Source organism: Aspergillus ambiguus (assembly GCF_047715705.1).
Source record: "Aspergillus ambiguus strain CBS 117.58 unplaced genomic scaffold BDV59scaffold_10, whole genome shotgun sequence".
NCBI lineage: Eukaryota > Fungi > Ascomycota > Eurotiomycetes > Eurotiales > Aspergillaceae > Aspergillus > Aspergillus ambiguus.
Window position 1 is genome coordinate 104,255 of NW_027395523.1, and position 9,800 is coordinate 114,054.

The window sequence follows — 9,800 nt, forward strand, 5'->3', positions numbered from 1 at the left end:
GGACCTGGGCTCAGCAGGTAGAATCTAGCGGGCTGGGACGGAGAGAATGATGGTAAGATGGCCCGGTGGGCAGTTCGAGAGACGACGTCGTCGTAGAGGGTGGCAGTCATGGTCAATCCACAGCCCGGGATGTTGCCGCCAGGGCAAAAAGGTTCGTGGGAGAAACCTTGTCTATGAGTCTCGTGCCTGTGGGTTAGTTCGTATGTATGCGGGACCTGCTTTCTTTCTTCTCTTTCCGGCATCTTGATACGTTTCGTGACATCTCGATGACTCGCGAATTTGTACGTCCCCTTCTCAATATCCAAACACCGCTCACCTAAGAGGAGGCAACTCAGGAATGGATTGGGTACAATTCAGAGGAGGCAGTTTGCATGCAGTGGAAGATCATCAACCTTCTGATAGTTGGTTGGCTCATATCCAACGTCAACAAAAGCTCCGAACTTCACAGGTTCAAGTAGACAGCTTCGTTACGAATTGGCCTGGATACTCGTACCATCACCTAGCATGTGACCAGAACTCGCCAAAACTACCGTGATTGGCATATGTAAAAGGTATTGTGCCTCTATGTGCTATATACCGTAGAGGAGATAGGGGTTCCATAAGGTTCACGGAACTGGTTCTGAGGGTTTTTGCCATGCTAAAAGCCATGCTAACGAAAGATAACATCCCAACCTACTCCGTACATACTTCGGTTCTTGGCCGTATGTAGTGATCAATGAGAGTCATAAGGGGGTTCCCAGACGTACCTAAGTTTCCTAGGAACTGTATTGGAACTATGAGAACGTACTATGAAAATGTCTCACTTTTGATCATACTAGATAGGCGACTTCAAAAATCGTAGCCGGTCTGCAAATCTTCATCCCACGGCTCACAAGCTGTCCCCTGACTGGACCCAGTAAGAATTCTGCCGCGTGTATAAGATCGTCTTCAAATGATATTATTTAGCAAATAGATTTTTACATGGGTTCCACCGTACTACTCACGTGGTACGTCAGGATGTGACCACGAGTCAGAGTATGCCATAGCCTTTACAAGCGGCACACTACTCCAAACGCCCCTTTTATCACTTCAGGAATGAGTGTGTCATTAACAATAAGAAACTAGACTATCCATATTAGGAAATTATCCATACATCGCTTAAGGGTATATATGAAAAAAAGAAAAAACCAGACATCCAACCGATTTACCAAGGTAGTATATACAATACAGGGCATGGTCGTCCGTAGAGAATGACGTCGAACAGTAGATTGTGGAGCCAGTGTTGTGTGCTGGCTTCGGCATCCTTAAGCCATCTCGTATTCTTCCGGCTTCATGGTATGAGACGAATCTGCCGAAATGCGGCGGTTCTTGATGAATTTCGGCCATGTGTTGGTGAGGACGAGGTACTTGATGCTGTCCTCGGCAGCGTCGAAAACCGTGGCGTTGAACTCCTCAGGCACATCGCCCCAGTATTTTGGAGCTGTTGAGGATTTGATGGGTTGCTCGGAGCTCTCCGAGTGTCTGGGGGAGGGAGGGTCGAAAGTGAATTTATCGAAAGGAGTGGCAGGATCGGCCTCGGGCTGGTCGCCATATATGAGGGTGGCAGCGCGCTCAAAGATTTGGTCGAGTTTCTTGAGGTCCTGAGAGGAGATATTGACCGGGAAGTCCGCGTGGCGAACACTGACGAACTCAGTGTAGATCTGAAGGGCACGGTTGAATCGCTCGCGGATCAGCTCGCGGGTATTTTCGTCGTCCGAAGCAGTACCGTCCCGGATTGGCTTGGGAAGCGAGTTCTTCCACTCGGCAACACTGGTCAGGAATGCAATATTCTCTCCTGAGAAATCGTTCAGAGCAGAGAATTCCAGGAGAGGTGATGGGTTACGCTCAAGCACATGCTCCAGGGCGCCCATGGTCATGATACTAGCCTGGGAGCTCTTGCTGTCGACAGAGCCATTGGTGGACTTCCAGCCGGAGATCATGGAGTCTATCATGGTGGTGGAGTCGGCGACAGACTTGGCTTCAGATCCTTTTCCCTTTGTTTTGGCCTCCCACTCCGCGATTAGCTCGAGGGTCTCTTTCCGGAGCGATTGGTGTCGCATCACTTCCCAGCAAGGGAGGAAGATGGTAAAGATTTCCATGACAATGATCGAAAGACAGATCCTGTGGCGACGTTAGTTGGAACATAATTGGCCCAGCGATTTTGAGAAATCTTACCATTGAGGAGGCAACCAGACCTTGTTGACTTCCTCGAAAGCAGGGGTGTAGACGGCGATGATCCACAACGGGGTAGCCGGAAGACTATTGGGAGTTATTAATACAGTGTCGTCTCTAACTGTCGCGTGGGTACTTACTTCGCAATGACACAAGCCATTGTTTGAAGACGCCAACCTTGAGTATCGCGAATGTGGCGAGCTTTCCAGAGCACAATAGGAGCAACGATCCATGCCCAGAGAAACTGGCCGACAATGGTCGCCCACCTATACGTCGATCAATTTGCATTCTTATCGTAGCCAAAATACTACTCACCACTCCCAACCAGCTCCCATTGCTGACAACTGCATCATCTTGGTACCGTGAACCTCGGTGCCTGGAATACCCCAGGAGGGGTGCCACTTGCGAGAGATCAACCACATCAGGATAGTGAGGAACAACTGCACGACCAGTCAGATGCGACCAAGAGAGATAACGGGGAACAAACGCCATACCTGAAAGACAATGGCGATGGCAACGACAACGAGGGTCTTGTTGGTATAGTCCAGGCGTTTGAAGCGAGCAATCCAACCCATGTTGCGCTTAAGGTGCGCTGGAGTGTCGTCATAGCTATTACCGGGGCGGGCATATTTCTTCTGGAGCTTCGCAACGTGAAGGAAGCGCGCGTTCGATGCGTGAAACAAAGCGATACCGATAGGCAAGTAGGTGCCCATGATCCAGTACTGGGCGTCACCTGGCATGATGGAACCGATCATTACTCCGAACTGGACAGGAGCCCAGTACGCGTGTAGGAAGAGAATGGCGGCGAGCGAGAGCCAGAGCCCTCTAATTCGAATGACAGGTGAGTCACGACGGAAAATGAGGTATGCCATTCCTGACAATACAGCGGTTGTCCAGACTGCACACCAGCATGCCCAAAAGATGCTTACTGGCGTATACTGAGCATGCGGCTTAGAGTCAGCCGTGACGCCCATCTCCGACCCCATGATGACGGTGCTTTTTCTGCTGCAAATAGAAGCAAAAAAGATTCCGGTGCCAAAAGAGGGTTGATGAAGTTGGATAGCGCCTGTCAGCAAACAACCGTCATGGAGAAAGAAAAAGGACCCAGCTCGGCGGCAGTTGGGGGCCACCTGCAACTTAAATGACTAGCTGCGTCTCGAGCTGAGGGTTTCGCGACTGTACTGACTCGAGGATATGATGATGGATATCGGCGTAACCTAGTTTGGCATCTACGAGCCGTCCCATTGGGAGCTGTGGGATCCACGATTTGGAATACATCTCGTGGCAGGGATCCACAATTTGAAATCGCTCGTGGAAGCAATCTCGATCATCGGCACTATCGATTTATGAGGAGCTCTGATTGACCCGATGACATCTTAGTCGGATCCACCATTCCCGCTAAGATCCTGCCGTGTGGTTTTGATTGCGGGAAGTGATCTTGTTTAGCACCATGTGATATTTTTCATGCAATATTGCCGTTAATCTGGTGACACTTTATCGCGTCAACGGGACGTTGCGTTTCAGAGTACGCTTGAGGTCCATGCAGTCGGTGAAATATAGCCTAACGTGAGCTCCGGTGGATTCGTCGTGATGGTGGACGACATACCCCGGTTCTCACGGAAGTAATCTTGAGCATCACCGTAATCCTGTATGGGATGCGGATCGATCCAGGACCAACTTGTCGGATCATCCAAATTCTGAAGGGTTCTGCTCATTCCCCTGTCCTCTATGTCGAACTCCTGCCCTACGGAGTAAGGGAGCCGTGGTTATTGACGGCCTGGTACCGAGCTGGGTGAGCACGATTGGGTAAAAGAACGGAACATCAAATAAGGCCGAGCCTCGGAAAGTAGCTCTTAAGGGCACGCTAGAACCGATAGTTTGGTTGTTCGTCGCATGGTGGACTGATTGGGACCCTTCGGTTTGACCGCACCTTGTTGATGCGCTATTTCGGATATGGATAGAGCGCAGATAAAAGGTTCACCCGGTTCTAGTGGCGTCTGCAGCATGGACCATGCTATTGTCCATACAGAGGATGTTTCCGCCATTGGCTGTGACCCCGCAATAAATTAGGGGTAGGCAATATCCAATTGTTTATGCTGATTCAAGAGCCTCTATCTAGGAAAATTGTAGTTGCTATAACATACAACTCCGTTCGTATGCAGAGCGCTCACTCTCTGCCTATATACTGCGTATATACGTGGGACAGTCCGGTTGAGTGGTGCTGAAAATTTCTGCAGGATGGGAAATGGCCAATGCTTACGCCATGGAACGTGCGGCAATTTAGCGGCTTAAGATCTTGTTTTCAGCGCAGCCCGACCTTTTAGGCACTGCGTGATGACCAGGATCCCTGAAGGAATTAAGTCATAATAGCACATCGTAAAAGGGGTTAAGATTTTGCTGGGGCTAAGTCACTATCCTGGTCCCCGGTAATGGGTACGATCAACCTCCATCTTGCGAAGGACCCAGCTGTACGGCGTGCTTCCTCACAGCCCGGCTTCATGGTGCTTAGAGAATACTGCGTGACCCAGGGCATGTCAAAATGACCCTGGAAACCAATTAAATTAATTACTTGTGGATTTAGACCGTTGACTCTGTGGTATGCCAGGCGGGGTTGCAAATCCACGTCATTAGCATTCAGGAGGAGCTTCATGCAGGTGCGAGTCATGGCCTGAAGTCATCTCCCATATTTACAGCTCCGAATCAGGCATTTGCCACATCCAGTGTGCTATGCGTACGTACGCGGTACTGCGTATGTGCTGCCTATGTGGGAAACGAAAGGAGACAGTGACCCCTGCAATATTAGTCCAGGGGTCCAGTTAATCTGGCCCACACGTGGATTTATTGCGCGCATGGCTGGCTGGGCCCGAGGTCCTGGCGGATGGAATCTGACAGAGAAGCTTTCATGAAATCATTGTACGCAGTAATCTTTGACCATAGAGTGACCACGGCAGGCTTTCTTACGACGCCTGTTGAGGGCTATGATCACACCCCCTACTATTGACTAATACCACTATGTTGATATTGATAATTTTAACATCAATGTGCGGAGCAACCTATAATTTACTTAGTCTACTGTCTTATATTTCTGGAATCTATAGTCTCCATAGAATATAGTTCACCAGAAAAGACTCCTGGTCTGGCTCGAACATCCAAGTTGAAGCTGGTTGAGCTCTATCAATACTTATCCTAGTTCGAAGGAACCGGGACGGCGACCATCAAAGCCAACAGAGAATGAGCTACCTCGGCAGCCGCTAAAGTTGTTGTTTCCGCACTTGTGTCATAGATTGGCGAAACCTCAACCACATCCGCCCCAATAATAGGCAAGCCACGAAGAGCATCCAGGATCGACAGAAGTTCCCTGGTTGTAAACCCACCTGGTTCCGCTGTGCCGGTTGCTATACATTTGTTAATTCGGTCGTTCTTCTACGAGCTGTGGTGGGATACAGAACACACCTGGCGCATAAGCAGGATCAAGAACATCGATGTCGACAGAGATATACACCTTGCTGTTGCCAACGCGCTGTTTAATCTGGTCCACGACACCATTAACTCCGAGTTGATCTAAGTCACGCGCCTTGATTATCTCGAAGCCGCAGCGGAGGTCATTGCGGATATCGCCTCTGGGGCGAACTACGGGCGCGCGGATTCCAACATGGATGGAGGTATTGCGGATTAGGCCCTGATTTCATCAATATCGGTATGCAGTTGATATCGTGCTTGCAGTTACCTCTTCATGAGCTATATGGAGAAATGTTCCGTGATTGACACCACTAAAAAGTGCTATTTTAGCTTTCTGGCGAGCCGTTTCAGTACGTCGAAACATACGCATAGTGAGAGACTCCACCACCCAGGACCTTCGGGTCCCAGGTATCTGGTCATTGTCAGCCTATTCGTCAATGACTGTATTAAGAGGTCATACCAATATGGCTATCAAAATGGATGACGGACACCGGCCCCCAGTGGTCGTAGGTCGACCTCAACGCCGACAGCGTGGTCGTATGGTCGCCCCCTAGAGTAATGATACGAGGAGTCTTTCCAGCGCGAGTATCATTAGTACGGCGACACGACGCAACCTGGAAGAATTAAAATTAATTAATATATCCGACCCGCCTTTAGGGTCACCAGGCGGGGGCCCACCTTATGCGCCAAGTCCAGCTGCTTCAACGCGACAGTATTATCCAGCCAGGTCAACGGCGCGTCACCGCAATCCACCAATTTAGCCCAGCTGGCGAAGACGTTTTCGCCGGTATAGACACTCCAGCCTCCAAGGCGGCGGGAGCCAAGTCGAATTCCTCCCGGTCCGAATCTAGCACCGGGACGGGCGGTGACTGCCTAGAATTTGTTAATTTAGATCCTTATCCATTCAGGTTGCATCTACGAAAAAGAGGTACCGTGTCGAATGGTGCTCCCAGAAAAGCAATATCATATGATTTAGATTCGGCATCCTCCTCTGTAAAACAATTGGTATACGGAAGGTGGGCGAATGTTGTCAATCCGTTGTACTGGCTACCGGTGACGATATCGACGGGGTCATCAACGGAGAGTGGAATTTGACTGGAGCCTTGCTGGACCGCAGCAATCGGAGGGAAAACTATGTCCCTGGCAAATGCGGATAGGAGGTAGAATGGGACAAGGATCAATTTTGTATACATTATCGTGTGTGAGATAGGTATGAATGACCGTTTATCTTGCAAGGACTTGGAGGGAAATGGGGTGATTATATATTCGGAGTCGGCAGATACGCCGAAGATGAAGATCCTTCCTACCAATACCGAAGAAGCAACTGGATGCGATGAAAGTAAACACCTCCACCTAGACATCTGCCTCACTCGAGACGACTGATCCTATACAGATGTATTTTTTCTTTGCTACAAAAACATCCTCGATGATGGGATTTCGGCGGAGATGACATAAAACCACCCCGCACGACCCCCACTTTTTTTTTGGCGACATTGAGAAAAACCCAGCAGCAAGAGAATCCTCTTCTCAATCCCATAGATAACCCTATAGTGACAAAGCATGGTATTGCCTGCCCTCATAAAATTCCATCCAGCTATACAATTGCTGACAGGTGGCTAGCCTCACGCCGATTCCTCCTACTTTGGCGGCTCCGGCTCCAAAGCCGAGATCTACACTCAGGTGATCGAGCAAGCCAAGGGACTGGTGACTGGACAACGCAACTGGGTGGGTATATACAGGCGCCAGAGATAGAACGATGCAGCTAACGATTTGCAGGTCAGGTAAATTACATATGATGCTCACCAACTGCTGTACAGAACTGACAAGTTATCAGTAACTTCTCCAATGTCGCCTCGCTCCTCTGGCATGCTTATGCCGCCCTGCCGTCGCCGTCTTCCTCGGTCAACTGGGCCGGATTCTACATCCGTGAAGATAAATTCCCCGCTCTAAGTTCTGCACAAAGCACCCCAAAGAAGAATGACATTCTTCTTCTTGGACCATTCCAAGGCCGCCCTGCGTGCCAGGAGATCCGATTTGGACGAGGAGTCTGCGGCACAGCCGCACAGAAGCGTGAGACCGTCGTTGTCTCAGATGTGTTGAATTTCCCTGGTCACATCGCCTGTGACGCCAGCAGTCGGAGCGAAATCGTGGTGCCTATTTTGGTGGGAGGCGAAGTGCGTTAATGTCCTTGGAACGTGACTGGGCTTAATACTGACCTGCTTAGACCGTTGCAATCATCGATATCGACTGCACGGAAACGGATGGATTCAATAAAGAGGACGAAAAATATCTGGAGGAGCTGGCGGCGCTCCTCGCAGAGAGCTGCGATTGGTAATGATTGAATAATTTGGGCATGCCAGCGACGCTTTTATGACACATGATAATGCTGGAAGTAAGAATCAACCTGGTCTTAACCATATAATGATATCTATGGAAGAATATACCTAAATCACCTTATAACTCTATACTCGATCTCTGAGAGCCGAACCAACCTCTCACAATTATACGGATCCCCATAGGATACGTAACGCTATAGCGAACGCGACGCACAGGGGCCCCCAAATCAAGGCTCAAGGACGCCCTTGCGCATTGTCTCCGCAGGCCTCTCGCTCTTCACATACTCAATCTCATTGCGTGTTTGGCGAAAATGCACCGTACCGTATCGAAGGAGCTCCGCAAAAGTCCCGGGCTCAGCGTCCTTCCCCTCATTCTCTGGCATATCCCATAGAAGACCCAAAGCCGGCGTCTTCGTCAGATTCTTGCCATGCGTAATCTTCTGCATACTCGACTTGGTCAGGAAGCGCCAGACCATTTTATAAGCCTTTTTATACTCCACGGACTCGGGATCGGCATCCATGCGTGTCGCGAGGGCATTGAAGGCGTCCTCGCCCTTAAAACCTATCTCCGTTTCAAACCCCCAGTTTTCCTCCAATACGTCAAACCAGAGAACATTTTGTTGGGCATAGTCAGCGCAACTGAACCCATCGCCCGCATCTTCCAGCATACACAGGCGTTGCCAAGCAACGACTTGCGTGATGTATTCGAAGACAGTCAGCGGGTCGACCGCAAACTCCCACGCGAAACCGCGTTCCTGCGAGGGCGAAAAGTCCATGCTGAGTGCGAAGGCAAGCAGAGGGTTCTCAGTCATCCCCTTGTAGTTGGTATGGTTCTTCCACAGATGCACGAAAAGCTGGTGCCATCGTTTGATGAAGGGGTCGTCTTTTCGGCTCGCGACAAAGTGGTTCGCTGACACCGTACCGTACATCCAGGGTATGCTAATTTGATAGGGGGAAGAAGGGTCTTCGAGCTGCGACCAACATATCCGATCAATCGACCGAGTGAGAATGATTCCAACGTCCATGAAGACGCCCCCGTACGTCATTAGACATGCGCCTCGGAGAAAGTCAGCGCTGTGTGGACCGACATACGGTCCGTCCATGGTGCCCATAGTGAACGTATCCGGTAGCATATCAGCGGGAATGTAGTTGAGTGCATGGTTGGGGGAATTGGGCACTGTGTCTAGCACTCGAATCGTCCAGGAGGGACCGCAGATGCGTTGCCAATCAATGACATTACGCCGGCACCATCCTGGCATTGCCAGAGCACCGGCATGCCAGAAAGCCCAGATGTTCTTCTCAGACGTGACTGGTCGATATTGGCAAAGTGAATTCAAGATGTCATCGTCCCCTTGGTTATCGAGAGGAGCGGTGACCTCAAGCTGATTCTGGAATTCTTCCGGTATATTAAACATTTCTGGAGGAGTCACGACAGTGAAGTTCACTGTTCTAGAGAAAAAGCCAGTTCCAAACCCTCAGTTGCTCGCATTTATATTTGTTGACCGAGGTCCTTCAGGCCTCCCACCAATAATAGTCCGAATAGGCACTTATAAGCACTAATTAACTGCTGGCCCCCAATCTCGACCAGGTAATAGATAACATACCAATCAGGGGGAGTTTAGCAAGCGACAGGGCCCATCAGTGTCATTGGAGCGAATCGCCTGCAATTGCCCCTCTCCGTCTTACTCCCCACTGCCAGAACCGCTTGCTGCTATTCCACCGCATTATATGCTGAAAGCAAATATACCTTGGTGCCTCGATTGAACAGACCTCTGAGCTAACTAGCCAGCACAGAGACATGAATTATCGCTTGCA

At 50.0% G+C, this 9,800-nt stretch overlaps 4 protein-coding genes across 4 annotated transcripts; 1 reads left to right on the plus strand and 3 right to left on the minus strand.

The window, feature by feature from the left end:
• Positions 1–935: 935 nt before the first annotated feature.
• Positions 936–3,443, minus strand: BDV59DRAFT_10991 (uncharacterized protein). Its single transcript, XM_073686590.1, has 5 exons — positions 2,685–3,443; positions 2,506–2,630; positions 2,331–2,456; positions 2,194–2,277; positions 936–2,139 (listed from the first exon to the last, which is right to left on the minus strand). Exons 1-5 carry the CDS (start codon positions 3,174–3,176, stop codon positions 1,284–1,286), a joined length of 1,683 nt encoding a protein of 560 aa, XP_073549166.1. The 5' UTR covers positions 3,177–3,443; the 3' UTR covers positions 936–1,283.
• A 1,792-nt stretch (positions 3,444–5,235) lies between these two features.
• On the minus strand, positions 5,236–6,866 carry BDV59DRAFT_175411 (agmatinase). Its single transcript, XM_073689254.1, has 7 exons — positions 6,582–6,866; positions 6,328–6,522; positions 6,110–6,263; positions 6,016–6,061; positions 5,918–5,960; positions 5,644–5,869; positions 5,236–5,585 (listed from the first exon to the last, which is right to left on the minus strand). Exons 1-7 carry the CDS (start codon positions 6,840–6,842, stop codon positions 5,377–5,379), a joined length of 1,134 nt encoding a protein of 377 aa, XP_073549167.1. The 5' UTR covers positions 6,843–6,866; the 3' UTR covers positions 5,236–5,376.
• A 30-nt stretch (positions 6,867–6,896) lies between these two features.
• Positions 6,897–8,098, plus strand: BDV59DRAFT_11008 (GAF domain-containing protein). Its single transcript, XM_073686595.1, has 6 exons — positions 6,897–6,988; positions 7,043–7,212; positions 7,270–7,374; positions 7,426–7,430; positions 7,484–7,823; positions 7,874–8,098. The coding sequence occupies exons 2-6, from the start codon at positions 7,210–7,212 to the stop codon at positions 7,982–7,984; spliced, it is 564 nt and encodes a 187-aa protein (XP_073549168.1). The 5' UTR covers positions 6,897–6,988; positions 7,043–7,209; the 3' UTR covers positions 7,985–8,098.
• BDV59DRAFT_11015 (uncharacterized protein) lies at positions 7,862–9,488 on the minus strand. Its single transcript, XM_073686596.1, has one exon. The coding sequence runs from the start codon at positions 9,398–9,400 to the stop codon at positions 8,213–8,215; it is 1,188 nt and encodes a 395-aa protein (XP_073549169.1). The 5' UTR covers positions 9,401–9,488; the 3' UTR covers positions 7,862–8,212.
• Between the last annotated feature and the right edge of the window lie 312 nt (positions 9,489–9,800).

Bases quoted from the DNA above. Each gene is read 5' to 3' on its own strand.
- BDV59DRAFT_10991 (XM_073686590.1), bottom strand. From the start codon at position 3,176: ATGGGGTCGGAGATGGGCGTCACGGCTGACTCTAAGCCGCATGCTCAG. The intron at 2,457-2,505 runs GTGAGTAGTATT...ATCGACGTATAG, and splicing joins ATGGGAGCTGGTTGGGAGTG to GTGGGCGACCATTGTCGGCC. The intron at 2,278-2,330 runs GTAAGTACCCAC...AACTCCCAATAG, and splicing joins ATGGCTTGTGTCATTGCGAA to TCTTCCGGCTACCCCGTTGT.
- BDV59DRAFT_175411 (XM_073689254.1), bottom strand. From the start codon at position 6,842: ATGTATACAAAATTGATCCTTGTCCCATTCTACCTCCTATCCGCATTT. The intron at 6,062-6,109 runs GTATGACCTCTT...GACAATGACCAG, and splicing joins CCATTTTGATAGCCATATTG to ATACCTGGGACCCGAAGGTC. The intron at 5,586-5,643 runs GTGTGTTCTGTA...ACAAATGTATAG, and splicing joins TGATCCTGCTTATGCGCCAG to CAACCGGCACAGCGGAACCA.
- BDV59DRAFT_11008 (XM_073686595.1), top strand. The intron at 7,824-7,873 runs GTGCGTTAATGT...TGACCTGCTTAG, and splicing joins CTATTTTGGTGGGAGGCGAA to ACCGTTGCAATCATCGATAT.
- BDV59DRAFT_11015 (XM_073686596.1), bottom strand. From the start codon at position 9,400: ATGTTTAATATACCGGAAGAATTCCAGAATCAGCTTGAGGTCACCGCT.